The 27,721-nt window shown below is 44.2% G+C and overlaps 1 protein-coding gene across 1 annotated transcript in view; it reads left to right on the forward strand.

Moving 5' to 3' along the window:
* Window positions 1-1,768: 1,768 nt before the first annotated feature.
* The window catches only part of GNA14 (G protein subunit alpha 14), a 162,241-nt gene continuing 136,288 nt past the window's right edge, over window positions 1,769-27,721 (forward strand). Inside the window, exon 1 of the mRNA XM_023627177.2 lies at window positions 1,769-3,171. Within this exon, the coding sequence (XP_023482945.1) occupies window positions 3,048-3,171 (124 nt within the window). The 5' untranslated portion in view covers window positions 1,769-3,047. The remainder of the gene's footprint in view (window positions 3,172-27,721) is intronic.

The following is a 27,721-nucleotide window of genomic DNA, read 5'->3' on the forward strand; positions in this document are numbered from 1 at the left end:
AAACATTCTCTTTTATTAAGGCCTCTTTTCAAAGCTACCCCTTCCTGGAAAGATGTTGCAAATGAATTAATAACTTAAAATTATTCTCATCCTGCGCCCAGATCCTGAAGATAAGGAAAATACAGACGTGAATAAAAAAAGATAGAAGTAGAAAAATAATTGACTTGTGATATCCTAGTTTTATAGTTCTCATTAGTTACCACTGGTCAATAACAACTTTAGGTTTATGATCACTTTTATTCTGTCTTATAAGGGTGAAAATCATCAAAGAAATAATTGAATGTGAGAGTTGGGAGATCCCTTTGAGCTTATTCTGGTTCATCTCTCTCATTTTACAGCTGAGGAAAGTGGGGCCCAGATAATATTTGAGTTGCCCCCAAATAATTGTATATCAGACAATTAAAATCAACTAAAAAGCTATGACTCAGAGCAACTTACCTTGTTGCTGTACGTCCCTTTAGACTCTTAAAAATCCATGTGTGTTCCCTGAATAAAACTTGTATCACGCTGTTTAGATTTTTGTATCTTGCATTTTTCACTCAATATATTTTGAAGTTTTTTCCCCCAAAATCTTTAATTGTTATTCACGTATTTAATGACTATCTAATATCTCATTGTATGGATATACCATAATTTATTTGGCCTATTCCCCCTTGCTGGGCATTTAGGTTGTTTTGAGTTATCATTTGTCATTGTTAGAAATAAAATCTTTGCACATAAATTACGGCTTCCCTGATTATTTCTTAAGGGGAGAATTACCAGTTCGGTCAAGGGATGGACACATTAAGGCTTCTGACTCAGACTGCCAAGTTGCCCAGCCCAGGAAAGTTTTGCAGTTTTGACATAAGCAATATGTTTCATATCTTTTTTGAAATCTTAGCAACGCTCGACCTAACAAGTCAGTTATTCTAGTTAACTTGGAGTTCAAATTTGCCCTCATTTTAATCATTTAAAAAATACTAATAATTAAGATGTAACTATTAGTTTGAGAAGCTAAGAGGTCTTATTCTCAAATTGTTAATGAATCTGCAACAGCTAAGAGAGAAATGTGTGATGAAGAGGCAAAGGATCAAATGAGAAATGTCCAGGAGTTTTCCTGTAGGGGTCACTCTTACTGCCAACTTACGCCTGCAAAGAAAGGAAAATAAAGAGTTAGGCATTGAAGAATGTATGCACGTTCATTTTTAACGCCAGATTCAACTACATTCCTTAAACTGTAAAATAAATCATAAGACCTTGCAGCCAGATAGCATTATAAGGGCATATTCTTTATATAATGACACACACCCCTCTCTCCACTCAATATGCTCCTCCGTTTGGATTAACTACATGCTACTCCTATGAAAGGCACTTCTGCTTGCTCTTCACAGAGGAAGCATTAGCTAATTGTCTAACGCCACAAAGTGTTTACACAGCATATGCTGACTTCAAGAGAAGAAAACACTCATTGCTGCGGACGACAGGATCCCCTCCCTCCACCTTTCCTTTTCTGCTTTCCCACGGACCTCTTTGCACTCTGCCTCAAAATCTACACACCAGAAAAAATCAGATGTTGTGATATGCATTCTATTGTGCCATTTCAGTACAAAGAGGTGCTTTTTAATTTTTAAGTTTTTATTAATGCAACTCAAACATGATGCCGACGTTCCAGGAGCCCGGCCAAGGTTCCTGTGCGGACGCACCTTCACAAGGCGGCTGTCAAGCTTCAGGGCTGGGCCGGAGAACATGCCAGGGGCTGCTGGGAACGTGTCAGCCCTCTCTACAAAGCATTCTTTTTCATTACAGAATGCAAAGCAGCCAGCCGTTTTCCATTTGCCCCATCTCCAGCCCTCCTGTCCGGTAGTGGAGGAAGGGGCCAGGAGGATATTTACCCTCCGCTCTTCTCGTATTTAACTGAACCCCGTGGCAGCCGCCTCTCTGAGCACAGCGCCAGCGGGCTCAGGCCCAGACGCACCTTGCAGGCAGCCTGCCGAGCTGACCAAGGGCTGTGGCCAAGCCCGAGCCGGGCTGGGGCGTCCGGGAACCGGAAGGAGCCCGTCTAGGAAACCCCGCTGTGTGCGGTGGTGAGGCTGGTGTGCGAGCCTCAAGTTCAAGCCGGGTGGAGAGCTCAGCCTCGGCCCTGGCGCGTTGTGTCCCGCGGCGGACACTTGGCTCCGCTGCACTCCTCTTTCGGCTGGCACTTGGCGAGGCTCACTCACCTGTTGGCGCCCGGATCTGGGCAGGGAGCAGGGCTCGCTGCTTACTGCAACCTCGGCAGGCGGCCCTCCCGGCGCCGGGACGCCACGGCCGGGAAGGCAGGTGTAGGGGCTGCTCCCTGGGACTCGAGGCGCCCCCGCTCCTCCTCCCACCCGCCCCCCTCTACCCCCTTCACGGCTCCGCGCCCCAGCGACCCGCTCGCCCCCAGGCGCCATCGGCTTGTCGTGCCCCGAAGGCCAAGTCGGGCAGACGCCAGGGCTGCAGGTTCGAGACGCTCCGCCTCCTTCTGCCACTTAGAGCACAAGCGCCAGCAGGAACCTTTCCACTCAGTCTTAGCTGCGGTCACTGCCGAGGTTTTTGAAACTTTCCAAGCAAGGGCCTACCAGGCCCTTTGCCTGCAACCGACGCCGTGCCTGCCGCCTGCCTGGGACACTTCCAGGCCCGGGAGATCCCGCTGTCTCCTGGGCACCGGCGCCCCAACTTTTTACGCTCAGTCGGCGCCCCCTGAGTGTCCCGCTCCAGGGCCAAGGAGCGTGCGCATCTTCCGGGGACCGGCAAGGCTCCCGACCTCCTGGCTCATCTTCCTTCTCCCCGGAGTGGGTGTGAGGCTGGGTGAGCCTGGATCCGCGGTGCACTTGAGCGTTGCCAGCGCTCGGGGTTCGCCCCCGCCTCCGAGCCCACCCTCGAGGAGGGATTGAGCCCCGGCGGTCCAGGCCTCTTACTCAGAAACTCAAGTCGGCCCGCGTCTTTCCTTTCGGAATCCGGGTGCCCGTAGCGGATCGGCCGGGCGAGCTGCGGGCGGAGGACCAGGGCGCTCAGGGCCGCGTCGCCCCGTCGGTGCTGCGCGCACCATGGCCGGCTGCTGCTGTCTGTCCGCGGAGGAGAAGGAGTCGCAGCGCATCAGCGCCGAGATCGAGCGGCAGCTTCGCCGGGACAAGAAGGACGCGCGCCGCGAGCTCAAGCTGCTGCTGCTGGGTGAGTGGTAGCGTCTCCCCAACCCTTGTGTGCCAGGCGATCCCATCTCGGCCGCTTCCCTCGCCCGGATCCCCGCCGGGCCTGGAGTCGAGGAGGTGCAGCGCCGCCGCCTTCTTTACCCCCCGGGGGCTCGTGGATCCAGGCAACTTGGGGCCTTTAGGCGCTTGTCCTCTGCAACTCCAGCGGGGCGACTTTCAAAGGCACCCCATTCCCTGCCCCAAAACAGGGCTGAGACGTAACATTTGACCGGTATCTGCTTTCCCCGATCTGTTCTGATTTGCCTTTCTCCCTAAAGCCTCATCCACCCCACTAGCGCGCACAGCCTCTGCAGAACCGTCTTGGATGTTGGGGTGGCTGGTGGGGAGCTGCCTGATCCACATCTTGGGGTCACTCTAGCTCTGGCCCCTGTGCTCTCAGTTCTAAATAAGTACCGTTGACTGAGTGTTTACCGTGTGCCAGACTGTGCTAAGTTCTTATGGGCATCACTGACTGGTGATGCAGACAGGTAATATCCCCATTTTAGAGAATTAAAAATAGAGGCCTGGAAAATTGGTGAACTTGGCCCTGACTGAGAAAAAGCAAAGCAGATACCAAGTCAGTCGTGAGGGTGAAGCCCAAGCCCTAGCCACTCTCCCCACTGTGACCCCCTCCCCCCCTCGCCACCCCCTCCCCCAGCCTCCCCTGGCTCCCCTTGCCGAGGCCTTTGTTTTCAGCAGGCCAAGACCTGGCTTGTTCGACTTGACTCGTGTGTGCTCACTCCTAGGACTCCCACCTTGCTGCCCCAGGTGCCTTGGCTAGTTCATCCGGCTCTTCTGGGCTCTCTGCACAAGTCTCAGTAGGACACCCACTTTCAAAAACACGAAGAAAACGTCAAGGTTTGCCCAATTTATGCCGTGGGACAAGGATCCCACCTCTTCTGACTTTGTAGGACCCTGTTCAATCCATTTGCTGTTTAAGGAATATTTAGCTTTTCCTTCTTTCAGACGAGGATATCAGCTGACGAATCTTTCTAGAGAGCTGCAAGTACTTCAAGTGTTTTCTTTTATCCCTTCCAGACAGGAATCCTCTCTGATACCAGTTGATTCATCTTTAATAGAAGGAGCCACCCTCCCAGAAGCTTCAAGGAAAGAAAAGTCAATGCAGTTAGAATAAAATGGAGTTCGGTGGTTTAAAGGGCAGGGTCTGGCCTTCCCTAGGCTGTGCCCCTCCCCCCTGGGCTAGGGGTCTGCAAGCCAAGTGTGTTGCCCACCCAGAGTCTGCACTGCCATGTACCCCCAGACCCAGATGGAATTCACTGCGCAAAGGCCCCAAGCCTGCTTCCAGAGTCTGTGCAGGTAGGGAGGGCAGACCCCATTTCTGACGAGTGCCCGCAGGGACAGCGGGGCTGAGGCTGTGGAAGAGTTCGGAAACATGGGCTGGGTGTCCACAGGTGTGCCCAAGAGGCCTCCCTGGGGATGACGGAGCCTGGGGGGGAAGGGGAAGGAGTCTGTCCATTGGCCAGGGCTGCTCTTTCATGTCTGGCCTGGAACTCTGAGGAGTCTCAGAATTCCAGATTGTACCTGGCCTTTCCGGTTGTTGTAAACCTACATTTGTCAGGAGAGGAGGATTATGTGACGGGTTGCTACCTTGCTTAGCACTTTGGAGTAATTATCTGGGCCTCCATTTGTGTTCTTGCTCCAGGCCCCACAAATGATAGGGGCAGGTCTGGCTTTAGCTGCATACTTTTTCTTTTCAAGGACGCGCTGAACCCTATTTCATTTTGCAATATTTTGATTTGTGCCAGTGTATGAAGTACAGTGTCTAGAATGTACCAGGAGCTTGACAAATGCTGGCTCTTTGTACGAAAATGTAAGGAGTAAGCTGAGCCATACTGTATTGGTAAGAAGTCTGTTTGAAGTAAAATGCTTGCAGTTACGCTCACTAGGGGAGGAACGTTCGGAGGTGAGTTGTTTACTCTGGAAGTCCCATTTAATCCTGGTGACTAGAACACCTTCTTCGTCACCCCCAGGCTCTTGCCCTGACCCTCTTCCTGCCCCCTGGAGGTAGGCCCCCGCCCCCCGCCTCCCCCCGCCCCCCGGCCGAGGCAGGACTGCCTGACCTTACAGGACCCCCACTATCCTTGTGCCCAGCTGTCATTAGCACATCCTTTCAGTGCTTGTGACTCAGAAACTGCTAGAAATACAGTTTCCAAACCACATGGATCTGTCCAGAACCCTAAGAATGGATTTAAGACCTCTGAATTCTTTTTCTCTGTGAGGGAACCTGGCCCATTTCCATTTCTTCTCAGGATAAAGGAGGAGGCAATGACTCCAAAGACAAGAAATCAGGGAAGGATATATGCTCTTTTGTCTGAAGTCATGAAGTTTGAGTGAAAAATTCACCTGAGTCTCTATAATGGGTGGGTAAGATGACCTGCCACTCAGGAGCCTCAGGTGAAACTTCTCTTTGCAAATAGAAGTTTAGGATCCTGTGTGGAGTGTGGAAGGACCTGAAAATGACCAACTCTTTCACAAGGAAGCTTGCTTTTGCAACGAAACAATTTGAGGATGTTTCTGAAGTGCGTTCACTGGCCAGTAGCCTGTATGCACTTCATAAAAGCATGAGTCAGAGCCCATAGGGAAGATAAAAGCTGCTGTCTGGTTAGGGCTAGTAATTGAAGATGTCAGCGTGATGCTTTCTCAGCAGAAGGAGATGGAGGAAAGAACGATGGTTGAAGTTAGTAGAAAGAAATGCCTTATCAGTTCCTCAGATAAAAGTAGGACAAAAAGGAATTCTGATAAGAACCTTAATGGGTCCTATTCAGTGTGGGAAGAAAGTGTGTCTGGAAGACAGCAATTAAATGGGGGAAAGTGTGATCTTTTATTGATTTTAGTATTAAATGAGGCTTGGTGAAGTGTTGCTTGTTAAACAAGTTGAGTGTCTCCGGCAACTCTGATGGCTTAATTTTGGGTGCAGACCTTATGTTGGAACTCTCTGGATGGAATGTTAACTGGGGAATTGGTGTTTAACTCATGCTGATATAGGGGTTAAAAATGTAGGTTCTCGGGCCGGACTGTGTGGGTTCAAACCCTGGCTCCAGCTTTTCTTAGCTATGGACTAACTTCTCTCTGCTTTATCTGGCAGTGGGGTTAGCTATCACTGCTCTATTTATGAGCATTTCTAGCTACCAGTGAGGTGTCATTTTCAATTTTAGTTGATGAGCTGTAGGTTGCATAGCAGTTTATCTAAATTGTCCTCGTAATGCTTTGACAGAAACATTTTGCTCTGAGTTTCCCTTACTGTTTTCTGAGCCATAAGCTGATTTTAAAGTCTCTCTTCCTACATACACCAGAGTTGAAAATCTGAGTCCCCAAAAGTTTATTGCATTGGTTATAACAAAATCCCATTTTAGAACCAACTATCACGTTCCTGGGCTGGAAGTCTATTAGAGGAAGTGGCGCAGATAGTATGGGTTTCTCAGTAGAAAGTGACATAACTTTCTGGCTCTGTGAAGGGGAGAAGGGGCAAAATGGTAAGTATGCCCACACTCCTTCCTCTTTGCTTAGTTCAAATGCAACAGAGTTTTCCAGAGTGCCAGGCACGGTGCTCAGTGCTGGGGATCATTTCCGAGTGCTCTGTTGGAGGTGCCTGTCCACAAGTAGCTGTGATGAGGAAGATGGTCATAAATACTTAATAGAGATTCAAAGGTGGTCCAGGTGGAGCATGAAGGGTGACCCTCTGGAGGAGGGATCCCCTTAGTAAGACCTTGAACAATGGGGAGGGTGGGATGCTAATGACCGTCCACAAGCGGGGGCTTGTGCAGGAAACACACACACACACACACACACACACTTCTCCCTGCCTACCCAGAGGAACTTCTGAGGACAGTAAGGGATGTTCTCAGGATCTGGGATAATATGAAGGGCCCCTCGGGGACAAGATTTCATAGAGTTTTTACATTTTATCTTAACCATTTATGTGAATATTGTGTTCAGTACAAAATAGAAATTAATGTAAAAATGATTAATTTTTTGTGCCATAACGTGCTTCAGAAAGGGGGACTATGTGACTTTATCTTTGGCTGTGTCCACCTGGCTGCAGTAAACCCACTTTACCACACAGCCTCCTTCCGTCATGACGTAGCACGCCCGGAGGCCTCTCAGGAGGCAAATGCAAGTACTCCCGCTTCCTCCTCCCTTTAAACGAACACAGAATCTTTTCAAACAACAGACTTTTACCCTTTGTACCTTTTCAAGTAAGCTTTCCTGAGGTATAATTTATATACGGTAAAAGTCACCAATTTTAAACGTACGATTCAATGTGTTTTGACAGACATGAACATTTGTGTAAGCATTAGCATAATCATGATATAAAACATTTCCACCGACCCCCAGATTCCCTGTGCTCTTCTGCAGTCACCCTCCTCCCCCAAAGCAGTTTTTAAAACTTTTTATTTGAAACAGTTTGCAAGAATAAGAATAGTACGAAAAACACAGGTCTATTATTGAAAATTTAGCTCATTTTCTTTCTTTTTTGTTGTTGTTTTTTGTTTACTCTATTTTCTTTCTCGTTTGTGTGTTCTCTTCAGTTTTTCTGAAATGTTTGAGGGTAAGTTATATGCTTCATGGCCTTTACCCCTAAATGAGTTAGTGTGTTTTCCCTAAAAATAGAGATAATCTCTTACATAAGCACAGTCCGCCGATGAAGCTTCCATAAACAGACTTCATGCAGTATTTGTGTGCAATCTATAGTCTGTAGCCCAGTTTTGTCAGTTGACCCAGTAATGTCCTTACTGGCATCTCCCCACCTCCAGTCCAGGGTCCAGTGTACGCTCAGATATTGCCTTTAGTTCTCATATTTTTAAAGTTTCCTTTAATCTGGAACATTTCTACAGACTCTCATTACTTTTGTGACATTGACTTTCTGAAGAATATAGTCACCTCTCCCTTTTTAAGTTGAACATTCCTCATTTGGGGTTTGACTGATTATCTTACCATTCGAGCTTCCATCCATGCGTTCTTGGCTGGGTCTCTGGATAGGTTATGTCGGGTCCTTCTTGGGGTGGGAGGGGGGTGGTCTTCTCTGGAGGCACATCTTATTCGTCTGCCCCTCTGTTGGTGACGTTGAATTCGCTGGTTTTCTCCACTGTCTAGTACTTTGGTGGGAAGATACTTTTTAAGACCATGCAAATATCCTCCTCCTCGAGACGTCCCTCTAGAATTAGTATCCATTGATGATTCCTGACCCATTCTATAACATGATGGTTGCAAAATAATGATTTTCCAGCTCTAGCACTCTCTCCACATTTACTAGTTGGCACTGGACATTCTACTGTAAGAGACTTCCCTTTCTTCCTATTTACTTATAATCCATACAAACTCATGGATCCCTAGGGGTTTTTTTGTGTGTGGTTTTTTTTAGCCAATGGTTTTTACTTCATTACTGTACCTAATCATTTTGGTGCTCAAATTATACACAATTTGTGCAATGAGAACCCCATCAAGCTAACTCCTGTGCCACTGTGACACGCCTCCATCAATTTTTGAGCACTTCCTTACTTTCTGGCATAACTACATGCTCCAAGCTCCTCTTGTACCACCCTTCCCAGTCCGGGAGCTGGCCCTTTCTCTGCAGGGCCTTAGTTGCTCTTAGTGGAGAGCTGCATATTTTCTTTTAAGATGTTTAAGCCACTTGAAACAAAGATATCCAGTCCACTAATTCAAATCAATCGCCAATATCTAAGTACCTGAAGAAAACCGTATTTCTAAAGCTGGAGTCAGAAGATGAAAGTTTTGAGGCTGTAATGTTGTGAGCAGATACAAAATGGAAAAATCTGACAGTGGAGTTTGACAAAAAGCAATGTATAGAAAAAAGTCAAAACCCTCAAAGAGTCTTTTTCTTTTTAAAATGCCTTCTAGTCTATATCACCTTTAGTTTTTCTTTTCCCATGATACCTGAATCACAGGAGAGGTTTCCTTGTAAGAACTCCCTGTGTGGGGTCGCAGGGAGGGAGGCAGCTAGATGGAGAAGGCAGAGAGAGGGGTTTTCAGTGAATCAGTGTAGCAAAGCTATAACGTTACTAAAGACAGAGGTTGAACTTCAGGCAAAAAGGGGACTTTATTGGAAGGATTCACACCAGGGCATCTCATGAAATTAGAAGAAGTGAAGGATAAAGACTGGGAGAGCAAGTGCCAGGGCACTTCTGGCGCCCTTCTCCAGCCATCAGCATGACTTGGCTCTGCTCCCTTCCGAGCTTGAGCTCTGGGCCTTTCTTGTCCCTGTGAGAGCCTAGGACCTGGCGTGGATCAGGGTGCACTCCTGGATCTGTCAGTTCTGACCAGGGAACATACATCACAGACATGGCTGTCATCTGAGTGCGGGTGGCCTGGGGCGGGGCTCCCTGTGAGTCAAGCAGCTGGTGCTGCAAACATTGTCAGAGGGATCTGAGTGAACCAGCGGAAATCCAAGGACTCTGAAGGTGGAAGGCACTGCAGGAGCCTGTGCCGGAGCTCTAACTTCCGTTATGAGCAATTGGCTCTCTGCCGATGGGTAAATTAATGGGTTATAGTGTTGGCCAGGGTTCTTGGTTGCAGATCATTTAAGCAGAAGAATAATTTATTGGAGGGTAGCAGGAAGCTCGTACAATTGATGGGAATTGGAGAGCAGACTCAGGCAAAGGGCAGGATCCAAGGGACTCTTGACACTGGGATCAGACCAGACTGCCAAGCCCGCAGCCAGGGACTCATCACCCTAACAGTTGCTGAGGCTGCACTGGGCGCCTGCCTCCACAGCAGTGCTGCAAATCATCTGTCATTGTCTCCTGCATCCTTGTGTCACTTTTCAAAACCTCAGACCATCTGATTGTGCCAACTGCCAGAGAGCTGGGGGAGAGGCAGTATGGCATGGTGGTAAGAGCATGTTCTCTGGAGCCAGACATTATGAGTTGAAAATCTAGGCAAGAAGTAGTTCCCATTGTGCTCTCACTCTGTTTGGGCTCAGGCCACTTGCCTATCATTGCGAGGTCACTGATAGAACTAGTGTGTCATTCCCACAAGGAAATGTGGATAGCAGGGTCAACAGCATGAAGTCTCTGCTGGTGCTCCTTCTCAGAGAGCAGGGACCTGATTTGTGGCCATAAGTTAGAATCATGAAGTGAGCAGTACATTAAGGATCTGGAGACCAGAGTTTCTTTTTTTGGTAAGAGTAGGCTCGGAGTACTGGATATATGGCCATGAGCAAGACATTCCCTCTGAACCCCAGGGTTCTCACCTGTAAAATGAGAGGTTTGGATCAGATGACCTCTGAGGTCTTTCCGATTCTGTCATCAGATGTCTGATACCAGTGGTTCTCAAAGTGTGTTCCCAGGACCAGCAGCATCAGACCCTCCTGGGGACTTGTTAGAGATGCAAACTCTCAGTCTTCTGAATGAGAAATTCTGGAGTGGGGCCAGCAGACTGTATGTTAATGAGCCCCGCATGTGATCCTGATATACACTCAAGTTGGAGAACCTCTCTCTTATAGTGTTGGCCTGGAGCTCAGGACTGGCTAGCTTCTGATTGTCACTCTAGGCTCTAAGGCAGATATCCTTATCTTTCAGCAGGTGTCCAGGAGGCCCCTGGGACTGACCTGCCTAGGGGATGCCCTGTTTCTGGAAGTTGAGGCAGTCTCTCCCTCATCTCCTTGATGAAGGGTCTTCAGAGTCTGAGCTGGCTCATTTGTAGGGGTCGTTTAGCCTTTGCCCCCAGGTGCCAGATGATTGGGCCAAGAGGAAGAGCAAGCGCATATGTACATTTACCTTGGCATGAGTGCTTATAAAAGCAACAAGTATGCACATTTGCATGGACCCATGCACTTTGGTGTATTACTCAGAAAGTTGTGCTCCTATAAATTGCAATGGTTTTATGGCTAATGACCATTAAATAATCTTCTGTCATGGATTGTGTGGTGTGGGGGGAGCGTATTTTAATACAAGCCACCATATATCAGTCTTCTCTTTGAAAATTCACCCTCTGTGGAACATTGACACTCAAAGGGTTATAGGGCTGGTCATCAAGTATCTTTTTTAAACTGATAGATTCTCATATTTCGTCCTTTTTGATGAATGAGAGGAAAAGAGAATATTTATCTTTTATTATTTTGCCTGAAAGCCATCTTCTGTATTCTTGGTCGGTTGTCAGTGACCCACAGATGGATTAACTCTGCCATTGCTCTCTCAAATCTGCCATGAATAACACCTTCACTTTGAATAACTCATCCAAAGAATTTTTGTGTCTATTGCTCAGCTACTATGGAATTGGGAAATATAAGCTGATTGTATTATAAACAAAATCAAATAAATGAAGGTGATAACTCATTTGCAGAAGCATCATCTAATGTACCTAGTGGTCTAAGTCCTATGAGTCTAAGTCAGTGCCACTCAAAATGCAGTTGTGGGCCTGGGGCCAGTGTGCACACGAGACAAGTACAGAAATCGAGAGTATGCATCTAGAAGCTTTTATAGCAATTTAACATTGCTGTGGCATCAAAAGGTATTTTTGTTGTATTTCATTAGTGTATCAGTCTGCAACTGAAAGGGGAGTTTTTAAAAACTGGTCCCTTATCACAGTTTGTCCTTCAGAGTTTTGAATATTTCATTCCAATCTCTTCTAGCCTGTAAGGTCTCTCCTGAGAAATCTGCTGATAGCCTTATGGGGTTTCCTTTGTAAGTTATTTTCTTCTGCCTGGCTGCCTTTAGTATTTTCTCTTTGTCGTTGACTTTTGCTAGTTTCACTACTATATGTCTTGGGGTTGGTCTTCTTGCATTAATAAAGTTTGGAGATCTATTGGCTTCTGTGACATGAAGTTCCATCTCTCTTCCCAAGTTTGGAAAGTTCTCAGCTATTATTTCCTTGAACAGGCCTTCTGCCCCCTTCTCCTTCTCTTCTCCCTCTGGTATGCCTATAATTCTTATGTTGCATCTCCTAATTGAGTCAGATAATTCTCGGAGAGTTTCTTCATTTCTTTTTAGTCTTAATTCTCTCTCCTCCTCTGCCTGCAGCATTTCTATATTCCTATCCTCCAAACTGCTAATTCTGTCCTCCATATTATCGACCCTACTGTTCAGCGAGTCCAGATTTTTCTTAATCTCCTCCATTGTGTTCTTTATCTCCAGTATTTCTAATTGGTTCTTCTTTATAGTGTCAAGCTCTTTTGTGACATAGCTCCTGAACTCATTGAGTTGTCTATCTGAATTCTCTTTTAGGTCGTTGAGTTTTTTCATAATGGCAGTTTTGAAATCATCGTCCTTTGGGTTGTAGATTTCATTGTCTTTGGAATTGTTTTCTGGATGCTTATCATTTTCCTTCTGTTCTGGAGATTTAATATATTTTTTCATACTGCTTGATGGCGTGGGTTTGTGCCTCCGCATAGAGATAGATGTTAGTCGCTGCTTCCACTTGTTGCGATTGGTGTGTGTGTGGGGGCAGCTGTTTAGACTGCACCAACCAGGAACCCTGTCAGCTGTTACTGACTGGGTCTGGACCCCTCCTCGTAGTCACAGTGGACCTGTGGGGTCCCTCGTCAGTTGTGGGGGCAATCACAAGGGGGCCTCAGGCTGCTGGTGCCTACTGCTGCAGCCCACCTAGACGCACTCCCTCCTTGTGGTCTGCAGCGGTGTTGTGGGCTTTCCCACCAGCCAGGAGCAGGATCACCTATAATCTCCGATTTGTCCCTAACAGAGCCCACCAGATCACACTTGTCCACTATAGGTCCCAGCAGAGCTATGGGTATCTTCTGCAGTCTGTCATTAGCTTACTTAGCTGTGCTGCTTTTGCCCCAGGGCCTTCCCGCCTTGCGATTGCCAGTCAGGACCTCTCCACTAGTACTGTGCAGAGGCTTTAGCTGAGGCTGCTGTAAGAACCTGGAGTTCCCCCCTGGGCTATGTAGCCGTTTCACTGGAGCTCTACTCTGCCCCACTTTACTCTCATGGGATCTCTGGGAGCCCCTTGCCTCGTCTGGGACACAGCCAGAGTCCGTGGGCCTGGCGGTGGCTTGTAAGCTGCTGCCTTGTGGGGAATTCTGCTCTAGGGAGCTTCCTGGTGTTCCGAATGCTGTGCAGGGCCTCCCTGCCAATGGTGAGCAGAGGACCTCCCTGCTGGGGGGGTGTGGGACCCTGGATCAACCCCCCGGGCCACAGAGCCGGGTGTTGGAGCTCCACCCAGTCCCCAAGCACGTCCACGGGAAGTCTGGGCACCCCCTGCACCAACCCGTGCGCAGGAAACCATGAGCCTAGCAGCAGCTTGCGGCCTGGAGCCACCCCGGAGGATCCGCCCACCGGCAGCTGCCCTTTTTCCTGGATTCTGGGCGTGGCCTCCCTGCTAATGGTGAGCAGAGGCTTTCCCTGCTGGGGAGATGTGGGACCCCGGAGCCTTCCCCCACACCGCAGAGCCAGGTGCTGGAGCTCCAGCCGTGTCCCCAAGCACGACTACAGGAAGTCTGGGTGCCCATTGCACCGAGCTAAGCGCTGGAGACCGTAAGCCCAGTGGCAGCTTGCAGTCTGGAGCCACCCCGGGGGATCCACCCACCGGGAGCTTCCTTTTTTCCTGGCTTCTGGGCATGGCCTCCCTGCTAATGGCGAGCAGAGGCTTTCCCTGCCGGGGAGATGCGGGACCCCGGTGCCTTCTCCCATGCCGCAGAGCCAGGCGCTGGAGCTCCAAACGTGTCCCCAAGCACATCTACGGGAAGTCAGGGTGCCCCTTGTACTGAGCCGTGCGCCAGAGACCGTGAGCTCAGTGGCGGCTTGCAGTCTGGTGCCGTGCTGGGCCCGCCAGGAGCTTCTCTTTGTTCTGGCTTCTGGGCGGGGCCTCCCTGCTAATGGCGAGTGGAGGCCTTCCCTGCCAGTGGGTGCAGGGCCCTGGGGATTTCCCCCTGGGCTTAGGTGTGATCGCAGGGGGCTTGGGTAGCGGTGTTGTCACCCGTTTCCACCGTCGCTCCACTGGTGAGTGCACACTCCTGCCCTTGGTGTGTGGCGATGCTATGGGGGAGTCCACTGGAAGAGAGCCTCCTACAGGAACTAGGCTGTCCGGGGGTCGGGGGTTGGAGAGTTTTCACCTATTTCCACCTCCTCCTGGGGGGAAGTCTGTCCGTGTTCCGATGTGTAGTAGCACGAAACTTTTAGGCGTCTTGAGATGCTATCTGGATATCCTTTGTTAATCGGTGAATGTCCAATTAGTTGTAGATTCGAAGGGGGAGAGACAAAGAAGACCTCTCACTCCGCCATCTTGGTCCCACCCTTCTGTTTCGACTTCCTTCTCTTCCTCAGGGATTCACAGGGTTTTGCACCAAGCAACTTGGAGTGTATTAAAAACCACACTGCGAGCTTCCAGGTTGGTGACTATATGGAGGTCCGGGAAGAGCAGGACGCCTGGAGAGGGCATGGAAACTCAGCTCCCCTTCCCACACATCTTGCCCTACTACCTCTTCATCTGGCTGTTGATTCTCAACACGCTCATGTGCTCACCTTTCCACAGAAGATCTTTTTCCTGGAATAGGCGGGGCCTCCTTCTGTCCATCTGAACAATGGGCCTAGTAACGGAGCCCAGGAGCGCCTCCCGCCGCCAGGCCAACCCCTCCCTTATCACAGTTTGAACAACACAAGTGCAAGCCGTCATTTTATGGATGGAGTGGAAAAGGTCCAGAGGAGTGAAGGGGCTCGGCAGATGTCACAGAGCTCGATGGTCAGTAGCTAACTGGCAGTAAGCCCAAGCTGGGATTCAGTCTCTTGGTAGCCAACCCGTTCTTTCATTAAGTCAGTCTGAGTCCTCATGTTGAATTTCTTGGTTTCTAAGGCAACATTGATTGTAAGACATGCCATTGATTTGAAAACAGCTTTACAAGGAAGCAAAAACCATCGTAGTAAATGTACACATCAATGCAAGGGCCTCTCAACCTTAAAAATGTTAGTTTGTACAGCAATAAGTCTTGGAATCAAGGATAAAGGTAATTTATTTTTCTCTTTTTTCCCCTAATTTGATAGTATAAATTTAGATAAAGCAAAACTGCTCTAGTTATTGACATATAATTCAATTTCATGAAGCAATTGAAGTGCTGAAATTAGATTAGAAAAAAACCCTCTGTGTATTGTCATCAGCCCACTGAGTTCTATTTCAAGTAATCTTATGATACTATGAAAAGTTTCAAATCTATGACTTTGAAAAGTTTCAACCCCTGGATTACTGGGGTTGTTATATATAAAGAAAGTTAAAAAAAAAATAAGAGCAACCAAATGGTGTGAGAGCTTCAATGTATGCTACTGTTTGCTCCACTGGCTGAGTGACTGTGGATGGGCCACATCCAGGCAATTGACTGAGTGCTGGAAGAGTTTCCCATGAGACCTTGAACTCCTCGAGGGCTTTGGTCGCCATTGAACCAACACTGCTGAGCACAGATCTTAGCTTAAATCTGGCTGAGTGAATATGTATGTCTCTCTCTACATAGTGGTTTCCATGATGTAGCAGATGAGTAGTCAGGAGAATTCCTTACAGGAGCTGGAGGTCTCTGTTGTTTGGGATGCTCTAGGAACATTCATGAAGGGAAGACAGACTAGGCTTGGCTCTTTAAGAAAGGCAAATTAGAAAATTCCAGAATTGATTTTTTTCACAGGTACAATATCTTGGCTAATTACTCATCTTGAATATATATTTATACCTGGATATATTTATATCTGGTGTCAAAATATGAAAATTGAGCCTGCGTGCTAGAAATGAAATGATATTTGGAAAATATATTCCTTGTAGTTCCATAAAGGCCTTTCCTAGTAACTGTATGTGATAAGATTTTGATATGTGACTGGAAATATAGTTGAGATATTTGCTAATTGTTCTTCTCTCTTGCTTTGTTCTGAAATAATTTGAAAAAAGTCATTACTCATCATGGTCTTTATGTAAACATAAAAAACTTTTATAAATATGTAGTAGATCTGTCTATAAAATAAAGGAGTTAGACCTTATGATTTTAGAGGCCCATCTCACACTTAGTTTTATGAATAAAAAATTTGGAATCTCTAAAAAGAGAATCGGTCATTACAAGGGCTTAAATCCTCTGAAGCTTAAGACCTAGTTTGGTGTGTTAAGAACCTGACAAGTTTCATAGGAAATTGACCTCTTTCTGTGCAGCTAGCAGAAATAATCATCTTATATTGCAGTAATTGAGGATATCTGAGGTGGCAAGAATTTCTATGTGTTCCACATAGAAATACATTGCATTTGTTGATATACATCTTTGTAATTGGTGTTATCATTTAGAACAGTGGTTTTCAGACTTTGTAATTTCGAGCTTATGTTTTATAATGTTTGGGAAAGGAAACAAAATGGGACTATCCACTTAAAAAACTTGCCAAGTAAGAGTGTTAAAAATATTTTAGTGTAGTCACCTAAAAAGCAATATATAAAGTGACATTAGTCAGAGTTAACAGCTCCTTTCTTAACATCCAAAATGATATACATTGAACAAAATTGAAGGGTTTCCCTTCTCTTCTCCTTGATTCATGAGTTTCCAACTATCTTTCTTATCTCAAGAAATGGTCCAATGACCACCCAGGTGCTCAAACCAGAATCCAGAGTCTTCTTGATCTTTTTTCTATGACACCTAATACTGGAAATAGAAATACTGATAATAAAACAGTAAGATTTATACATCCAATCATCATTATAGGCATTTAACATGAATGATCTCATTTATTCCTCACTGGGCTCTGAGGCACAGTTAGGATTTTCCTCTCCATTCTACAAGTGAGGAAACTGAGGCCCCAAAGCTAGCTGCATCAGCCAGGGTGGAGCTAGGGTTTGAATCAGGTAGTCTGACCCCAGAGCCCTGGCTCTCCATCACAGCCCTGCTTCTGTCTTCTACAGGAAATATCTCACCAAAATCTACCCCGAGAGGTCAACCGTCTTTGCTGCATCTCTTGTCCGGATGCCCCATCATCTACCACTCCCTGGCCCTGAGTCCTTTCTGCACACTGCAGCCAGAGTGACCTTTTAAAAATGTAAATTGGGTGGTTGTTTTCCTGCTCAAAACCTTTCTACATCTTCTCATTGCCTTTGGGTGCAAATCTAAAATCCATGCATGGCTGGTGAGACCCACTATCTATCCCCTGCTACCCTTCTGCCATTATTCCTTGTAATCACTCACTTCTGGCCACAGTGCCTTCAATGGGCCAAACTCTTCTTTCTTAGGCCTCTGCACGTGCCACTCCATCTGCCTTCAACACACATCCCTACCAGTCTTCTAGCTAACCGTTACTCATTTTCAGAATGCATCTTTAATATCCCTTCCTTCTGGAAGCCTTCGCTGACTCCCGGATCCAAATTAAGTCCTTCCAGAATATTTTCCTATAGCTCATTCCACATTTCTTTTTTTAAAAGAGTGCTCATCTTACTTTGAAACTCTATTTCTGGTATTGTATTTACTATCTGCCTTCCCCTCCAGACTCTAAGTTTGCTGAGTGTGGGGACTTATAACCAGCGAATCCTCAGCATCTTATATAGTGCCAGGCTTATGATGTCTGGGTGTTTCAGAAACGTTTGCTGAATGGACAAATACATTGCCATTAAGTATCAACATTATTGCATAAAAGAAAGGATATTTTAACTCCAAAAAGTGAAAAGTACTTGTTCTTAATAAAGAGTAACAGCTTAAATTGAATAAACATAAATTTATGACTCACTGTCCTTTTTAAACCCTCACTTTTGGACTAACAAAAACTTCATTACGTACTGACGTTGGACTGTTGGCTGATGTTCTGGAACCAATGATTTATTGCATGAATCTTGTTTGTTTCCTAGGCTTTCATATTTTTTTCAGCACAAATGTAAACAGACACTCTCCATTTTTTCAATCTTTCCTTTTTAAACATAAAAAATGGCATATTTGTGACAGAGACTGCAGGCAGTGTCCTGAATCTCTGTTCTCTTCTTCTGTAACACTAGAAGTTTTATCTGGGTGCACAGACACCCAGCTAAAGACTGTATTTCTCAGCTTGCCTGTGGCCGTTTCACTACGTTTATAGCCCACGGGACGTAAACTGTAGTCATACAGGCAGTTTCAGAATTGTGACCTTCAAAGGAAGGGAGCCGTTGTTCCCTTCTAGAGAAGGACGCTGACTTGGTGGTAGGAGCTAGAGCAACCATCTTTGCCATGAGATGGAAGTCGGGTGTTAAGGATGAAAAACAGCAAGATAGAAAAGGCCTGTGTCCCGGATACCATGAAGCTGCCGTGCTAGCCCTGAACTACGATGATGGTTCCCTTTCTTATAGCAGCTAAACTGGCGTCCTAGCTAATAAAATATTTTACATTCTGTTTTGCATTTAGCTTTTTAATACTCAACAGCATATCTGGGAGTTCTTTCCAAATCATATGCAATCCTAAGGTAGAAAAATCAGAATGTAATTTGTGGTGGTGGGGGGAGGTGGATCTAATGTGATGGTGTGACTGGCCGGCGGTGGGCGATGCTGGATCTGGGTCTCATTCTCCCTCCGTCATCACTACCATCGTGTACCATCACTCTAGTGGTACACGACATGCTCGCCTGTGTTTTCGGTAACTACGTTTGCAAATATTTGATAGGGGCTTTTCCGAGAGCAAATAAACCTTTGAAGCTGCTTGTTTTCATTGGTATTGAGTTTATTAAAGCTGAAAAATGTAAAAATCTGGCATTCCTAAGCCTTTCATGTTCATTTTAACTTTTTAAAAACTGCCCATTTTTTGTATAAAAAAACCCATGGATTTCACTTAATTCTTTGATTAGTTTTAAATTTACTACTCAGGTAAGTCCACTTATTAACTCAGTGAATTTTAAATGACTGAATTTCCTTTAAAGTTTTAAAACATATTTACAAATTTTAAAAACCTGAGTATCCTCAGATATTTGAAACTCCCGATAAAGCTGGCCTTCAAAAGCTGAGCATTTGAGACTCCGGTAGATCCATAAACATAAAGTTATAGATTAAATTAATCTTATTCTTTTAAACAGTCAAATACTGTCTCTAAATGTAATAAAATAAAATACTGTGTCTAAATATAATCAAATCAAATAATCACATTTATACTATTAACTCATAAGTTAATCACAACTCTAATATTCAGATTTTTAAATATAACATTAAATACCTTAAATAACAAAAGCATCAAAAAAACTCAATGTTGACTCATGGTTACTATACTTATTCTTAAATTTAACTTGAGTATTATTATTATATGTTTGATTTACTTATTCTTATTTCTCTCGCCTTCTGGGGCTTGCAAAATTCAATACAACCAAGAAGAGAAAATTTACAATCTCGACCTAAGAGTTAGGATGATTTTTCAAGCCCATACATTTTCTTGCAACCCAAAGCATCACTTATTCCTTTATTCCAATTTTTGCTATTTTTTAAAAAATACTTTTAATCACCTCATTTCAATCAATTGGATTCTGTATCCACTCCCACCTGCAATGGAAACTAGTTTCTTCACTACCTAATTTGTGTTGAGGAGATTCTGTACTTTCTAAGCTCTTTAAGCTGTCACAGGACCATCATTTCTACTTCTTTTACTGTCACTTAACTTTAAGGTAAAGAAGAAAAACTTAGATCTCAGATTCGAGAAATGGGAGATAAGAGGTAGTTTCTTAAAGCTTGTCTATCTTCTGCTTTGGATAGCCTGTGTTTGAACACATCTTATCAGTCTAATATTGTTTACATGTGTTTCTTCCCTTTCAATGGAAACATTAAGCTACTTAAGAATGAGTTAACAAGATGAAGTAGAGTGAATTACATAGAAAGCCCTAATCACAAACCATAAGCCTACCGAAAACTCTACCAGCTGCAAGCCTTCAAAATGTCTAAAGTTGTCTGAATCGACCCCGTTAATATCTTCTCTCTGCCTTTGTGTCTGTCGCTGTGGAATTGCAGACTGTGTACATGCATCCCTCTCGTGCGTGAGAGAACTGCTTGAATTTTCCTTGACCATTTTCAAAACACCGTTCATTTGGGGTAACGAGGAGGTCCTTCTTCCTTGCCTAAGGGTTTAGTTTGTGTTAATAGGGGATGGACGGGTGGAGGAAGTGAGGAGGCAGCTTTGGTTTATCTGACATGAGATCATCAGGATAAGATTGGGCACGAAAGGTAGCGTCTATCCATTAGGCATGGCCCCAATGAACCAATTTATTCTATGTATGCATACATATGCACATACATATACACACACATGCACACACACACCACCATCACCACCACCAGATAATTTGAAACCAGTTAGCACTTACAAGGCAATTTGAATTTGCTGTTAGGATAATTAAACCAATTCTGTCTACTATGGAGTTATACCTTGGTGTAAGCCAGAAAATGGCCATAAAACGTATTATCTGAGAAAAGTATGTTCATTTGTTTAAAATGTTCATCTTAAGCATCTGAAATTTATAAAGTTGTCTTTTTGTTTAAGGAGAATCATGTTGCGCACAACAGAAAGGGTTTTGTTTTTAATTTTTATTATGATTAGGAAAACTCAAAGAATACCTTAATTTATATTATGATATCTGCTGGAGCTATAATTAGAAATATTTCTGTTTTTTCCAGAATTCTAAACATTCCTCATTGTACTTGCTACATAGTCTGTTTAATGATTTGCTTTTCCCTTTAATACTTTTAAACTTTCAACTACATGAAAAAGCTGGATGTTGGCTGAAGCCTTGTGAACAAATTGCCAGAAATCTTTGGTATGCATACCAATATGGCTTCTAATTTGCAGTGTGACCTTGGACAAGTCACAAAATCATGGAGACTCCTCATCATAAAATGAGAGGCTGGATTCAGCATTCTCTGAGGTCTTCCAGCTCTGAGTTTCCATGGTAACTTTCCAACCATGATGGACACTCAGGACAGAAACTGACTCTGTGTGTGTGTGTGTGTATGTGTGTGTGTGTGCGCGCGCGCGTGCGTGCATGGTGTGCCTCCAGCATAACTGAGGACATAGTATCTGGTTGCTGTTTGCCTTAGTGACAAATGGCAGAAATAGAGTTCTTCATTTTCCTTTGTTTTCTAACCGGGTTTGAATTTTCATGTAACATGAGACTTTATGTGTGCGATGATCTCAGTGTATCACAACAGGTTTTTCAGGGACAGAAATGTACTGAATTGGTAATCTGACTGGAACTTTTGATTGTAGAAATATCTATTGACATAAAAATGACTCTTGGGTTTGGGTGAAATGGATAAAAGGGGTCCTAAGGCACAAACTTCCAGTTATAAACTAAATAAGTCATGGGGATATACTGTCCAAATAAGTAAACAAAATAAAATAAAAATGACTCCTGAACTAACACTTTGTCATTAGCTAAAAACCTTCTAGCCTTCAACTTACGTTGAAGTATATGAACATACAATAGTAATAGCAGCAATAAGCCTGCATAAGACTGACTATATATCAGATACTATTCTAAGGGGCTTATAGCTATTAATTCATTTCATCCTTACAAGTTATTGAGATATATGATATATTTTCTCCATTTTACTGAAGAGGAAACTGAGATTAAAGGATTAAATGAGCTGCCCAAAGTCACACACAGCTAAGTGTGGAGCTGGGATTGGATTGACCAGGTAATTTGTTTCCAGGCATTCCTTACTGTTAGCACTCTTCTCTACTGCCCCTGGTAAAGAACTCATTGGAAGGAATCCATGGCTGGGGATGAGTGGAGGGAGGGGTCTAGCATGTGCTCCTGTGTCTTCCATTACAGTGCTGTGGATCTTTGGGAAAGTCATTTGACCTCGCTGAACCAGTGCTGTCCAATGGAAATAGGATGTGAACTGCAAATGTGAGCCACTCACGTAATTTTAAATTTTGAAGTAGTCACATTAAGAAAAACAGGTGAATTAATTTTAATATGTTTAACCCAATATATCAAAATATAATCATTCAACATAATTGATAAAATTTAGCAATGAGATATCTTATTCTTTTTTTATATTAAATTTTTGAAATCTGGTGTGTATTTTACACTTATAGCACATCTCAATTCAGATTATCTACATTTGAATTGTTCAGTGGCCCCATGTGGCTGGTGGCCACCACATGGGACAGCACAGCTCTGAACTCTTGAGAGTTGCCGTAAAATGAGACCATGGTGCTGGATGATCACTACAACCTCATTTCTGAAATTCTAGGAACCTATGATGAGGAGTATCTGTACTCGTTAAGTGGTTTATCATGAGATTACTTGTTTCTTCTCTGCTTAAGTAGCAGGGAGACTGCATTCTAAGATAAGAATTCAATAATGAAATGATTCCTCAAGAATCACAAAGACAATATAACGTCAAGATAGTGTGTGCTTACCAAAGAAGGATTTTCAGAAAGTGACCATGCTTTAGTTGGGGGAAAAAATCAGTTATTTCTTCCACAAATATCTGAGAGCTTACTGTGAGCCAGGGTCCTATTCTAGCTCTCTGGGATTCAGACAAGAATAATTCAAAGCGTCTGCCCTCATGGGGCTTATACCATAGTGTGACAACAAATAAATGTGTAGGATGATTTTCGGTTAGGTAGGTACTATGAAGAAAATAAACGGAGTAAGGGGTTAGAGAGCGGAGACTGGAGACCTGGGGGATTGATGAGTCTAGCTTTGATAGGAAGACTTCTCTGAGGAGGTAACTATTGAGGGGAGACTGGGTTGAGAGATAGGACAAGCTACATGAAGACCCAGGGAACAGCATATCAGGGAGTGACACAGTGCTCTAGGCTGGGGAGGTGGAAATGGGCTCAGTGGGTTTGAGGAAGAGCTAAAGGCATTGTGTTGAGTTGAGTGAGAGAGGAGATGACAGGAAGCGTGGTTAGAGAAGGAGGAGTTTGGGTTTCAATTTAAGTGCTGTGGGGAGGCCCAGGGAGAGCAATGACTGGCAAAGGGAGGTGGTTTGATTGTCTTTATAAAAAGAAAACTGACTACTAGCTAGGGAATATACTGTATTTACTAAGAGTGGAAGTAGGAAGACCAATCAAGATGCTATGGAATTGTCTAGGTGATTTGTCATGGCTACTTGGACTAGCATAAGAATTATGGAGATTGATTGAATTGGTTAGATTTGGTATATGTGTTGAAGGTAGAGTTGATTGGATATATTGATGTATGGCTAGGGAGTATGTGAGGACAGAATCAGGATGATCCCTGGGTTTTTGGCTTGAGCAAACAGGTCAGTGGTTAGTGTCATTTCCTGAGATAAGTGAGAATGAAGGGAAAATGGATTTGGTGGCAGGGAGGGAGACAGGAAATCAACAGTTCTGTTTTTAGACATTTTCAGATCGATTTGTCTATATGAGTGTGGACTTCAGGATTGAAACTGGGGCTAGACAGATTTGTCATCTTCATCTTAGATATTTGGAGAAGGGACTTTGCTGTGACACAAAGAGCTGCAAGTCGAGTTATTGTTTCCTCTGGGCACTGACTCTAATTTTTTCCCCGGGATAAGAGTGAGGCATTCATGATGCGTAGCTTGTTGTATAGTGATGTAAGTTACAGGGCTGGGAATCATGACTTAGATGATTCTACTGCTACAGGGTCTTGGTTCTGTGCTTGGGAAAGAGCTGTAACCGACACTGGTAGTCAACTGGCGAGAATCAGCATGCCTGTACTAGGTGTTAAATATTGAAATATTCCTGTGCCAACTGGTAAATAGCCGTTAGCCTGAGTGTTCCCTATTGCTGCCAACCTAGCCATCAGGACCTCAGCTCTGGCATACTCCAGATCTTTCTCTACTTAGCAAGTACTAAGTAGTGCCTTGCACTGCAGTTAGCTTCCTTAGCTCTGTTCCAGCCACCACAGTGGACCTACATTTGTTTGGATTGGTCAGCGCCCATGCCACGCCATAAGCGTTGTTAAATGTTTTGAGTATTGTTCAGGATTCTAACCCTGGGTAGGCCATGACCAAACCATGTGAAGTTAAGAAGAATCAACTTTAGGGACTAATCACTTGCCAATAATCCAGAATGTTGATGTCCTTGCTCTCTTGCATGAATTAGGTTTCCTTTCTACTTCACCCTTCTGTGAACACTGCACAGTCTGTTTTACAGTTGTCCGGGCTGACAAGACTTTGCGTGCTTTACTTGTGTCCTAGCGTAAATGCCACAGATTGGGCACTCCTCGTCTTAGCCTGTGGCTAGGAACTGTGAGATTTCAGACAGACCTTTTATTCCTTTATTCTACATTTATACCATAAACTGTGGCTCCAAGACCAAGATATGAAAATTTTGAGTTACTTTTATGAAACAAGAAAACATCTTCCTCTCTCTTTGACTCCATGTTATCTCTTGTACTTTGGGCTCTCGCTGATAAAAAATGAAAACAAAACCAAAAGGACTGCTGATTCTGTAGCACTTTGGAGGCTTGCATGCAAAGTGAAGCCTTGGATGTGGTATCTATCTATCTATCTATAGACACATATACACATATATATACAACATATTATATGTATAATATACAATAATATATATCATTCCATGTACTGCATTTTCAACCACCAACACTGAGTTGGGATTTTCTAACTAGACTGTGTATGTTGATAAATAGGTTGGTGAAGGGATAAAAAGCCTTGGGACTTGGGGGAAGGGAGAGTGTGGATTCAGCTCCTGCTTGGTCATCCTGCCCTGGTGGAGAGTCCCATCTCCTTGGAGAGAAGACGTAAACATTGAGTGGTGATCTACAGCAAGATAAAGCACATGCTGAGTGCCTGCTGAGGGAGAGAACAATGTGCTGTTTCCTGAGGGCTGGGGCTTGGGAAAGTTTCCCTGGAGGTGGGGAGAATGGATCAGGGCCTTGCCCAATCTGTGGTACTTTCCTAAGGAGAAAAAGAGAAGGCACTTCCGATATTATAGACTGTAAATAAACGTCCCTTAAGATTGATTTCCATTTAATGGCTTAAAAAACATTCTCTCCTGACAACCCAATTGATTTGGGATAATTTCTGAGAGGTATTAGGAGAGTTTATACTCTGAAACGTTGATGGCTAATTTGGAGACTGATGGGATCCAGTGGCTGGTCAGATTTCTTACTGTGTAAAGGTTCTATGACAGTGCTTCTGTCACATTTGTTTCAGCAATGAAACCATTTGCTTTTATTCCACAGGCAATTGAGAACTTTCTCTGTGCCAAGGACTGCGGGTACAGAGGAGAGTAAGATTGACAAATGTAAGTGGATTTTTAGTTAAATTAGACTTTTAAACCCCCTGGTATTTCCAAGTTTATAACCCTTTAGGAGGCAAGCTGGCTTTTCTGCTTTAAATGCTTTTTGGATTTGCAATAAATTATTATTGTAGGAGTATTTGCAATCTACCATCCCTGACTGTTGCTTTGAGGACAAGATTCTTTTTCACTAGGTCAGCCAGTAACTCTCCATGGGGAGAATCTAGACAGTGGATGATGTAGAGAGAATGCTAAAGAAGCGAGGGAGGCCAAGTTGATCTATAATATACAACTGAAGTGGGGAAGAGGAAAGACAGAGAAAAGCCATGGGGCTGTATGGCAAGTGGCTTTTTTGGAGAGACTGCTGAGGCAAGGAGAGTTCCAGGGAAGGCTTTCTCTCTATGTGAAAGATATTCAGAGGAACAGTGATAAGGAGAGAACATTTTGCAGATACATTCTGAAAATTAAGACCATACCTCCCTTTTGGCATTTTATAAAGATTGAGAAAGGACTGGAGAATTAAATACCTGTTAGTTGCCTCACTGTGTTTATTTGAATGTGAAACAATGTCAAAATTGAGCTGCATGGGGCCACAGGATTTATTGAGGAAATACACTGAAAACACTAAGATGTGAGACTCCTCTGACCCAGATGCCCCAAGAACTGAGGAGCCAGAGTGGTTTGGCTGACCCTGTGTGACAGAGACAATGAGAAGGATGGGACCATGTGTCTAGTTTTGGTCATTAGAATGTGGGTGGAAGTGCTTTGCTCCATTTCCGTTTATTAATTGGGACATCAGAAGAGAATGTTTTTAAGCCATTAGGGGAAATCAACCTTCAGGAACATTTGTGTACAGTCTAGCGTATCAGAATTACCTTCTCGCTTTTTCTCCTTAGGTAAGTACCACTTATTTGGCAATAATAAATCTGGCCTATAATAACTCTCCAGTTCACAATCCTCTTCATCTCCTTCTGTAGTCTTCTTTGGGGATATTAGTTAGAGAGGGCAGAGCGAGGAGATAAACAGTGTCTTGTGATCTGAGTCACCACGTGGAGGAAAGCTGCCCAGCCATGAAGGCATGCACTGGATTTTGTATGTGCGAATGAAAAATAAATTTTCAATGTGTTAAATCACAGAGAGATCTTGGGCTTTCTTTGTTACTGCAACAGTGCTTAGCCTACTCTGACTAATAATAGACTCTATTTTCAAGAAGAAATACAGCAATAATCTCTCTGCTACTCTCACTGACTGCACTGCTAGATGCTGTTTCTTCCCTTCCGCTGTGGGAGAAACAGCTGCTAATCCTTCATGAATGTGTTCCTCTCATCTCCAACATGTTTTCCAAGAGGATTAAAACTCTCAGTGATGCTGGTTGGGCAAGGAGAAGAAGAGATAAAGTATTAGGAGCAATTTAGTGGCAAATTATTGGCACATATCAAATTGCGGTGGAATTTTCCTGAAGCCAGTTCATGTTCTACAAGTTTAGCCTGTGCGTTAGCAAGTCTTTGTCTTCCTTTCTTTGACCCTGTGTCTTTGTATTTGTTTGCATTTTAGGTTCTGATATTTGTTTTGTTTTTATTTATTTATTACGCATTTCCCCTGGTTTCAGACTCAAAGAGCATGAGAGCCCTCAGGAAGGTATTTGATCTTGCTAGATATAGATTGTATTTGGAGCTACCTACCCTCCCAGGTTGGTAGGAATGATGTCTGGAACAGGATGTTGGGGGAAGCCTTTGGGTGGTGCTCACTTTGGCTACCTGGTAGCCACGGTCTTCGGTGAGGATGTTGATTTTGGTTCTTTGGATGGGTATGATCTTGCTTTTTCTTTCCTGTCACAGGCAAACTGGTGGACTAGGTAGGAGCTCAGTTTTTGGTCTCTGCATTCCATCTGTCACTTACTGTCTGTATGACCCTTGATGAGTAACTTAATTTCTTTAGGACTCTGTTTCCTTATTCGTAAAATCAAAAAGATAGTATATATAGGTCTTTAGCATAGCTTCTGGTTTATAACAAGCATTCAATAATAACTCTTTTGTTGATATTATTGGTGAGTTTATTATCTGTTCTTTTTCCTCTTTAGTTTTTTCTTATGTTGATTTTTTTAAAAATGTGTTTTGATCATGGATCTTTGTACTTGGCATGTTGGGGCACCTGAAATTTAGAAACTTCCAAATCATGACAGCATTCTGAGTAGATTTGTGTCCATAATGGGAGCTCAGTGTAGAAATCCAAAGGCTAAATTGATGTTGGATCACTCAAAATAGTCTTTTCCATTTTTCACTGTAGCATCAGGCTATGGTGGGTGCAAGGAGGACAAGTTACTCAAATCCACTGACAGCAGAGAAATGAGTTATCACTGTCATTGCCTTGGCTTTGCTTCCTTTTTCTTTTTCTC

Source organism: Equus caballus, chromosome 23, assembly GCF_041296265.1.
Source record: "Equus caballus isolate H_3958 breed thoroughbred chromosome 23, TB-T2T, whole genome shotgun sequence".
NCBI lineage: Eukaryota > Metazoa > Chordata > Mammalia > Perissodactyla > Equidae > Equus > Equus caballus.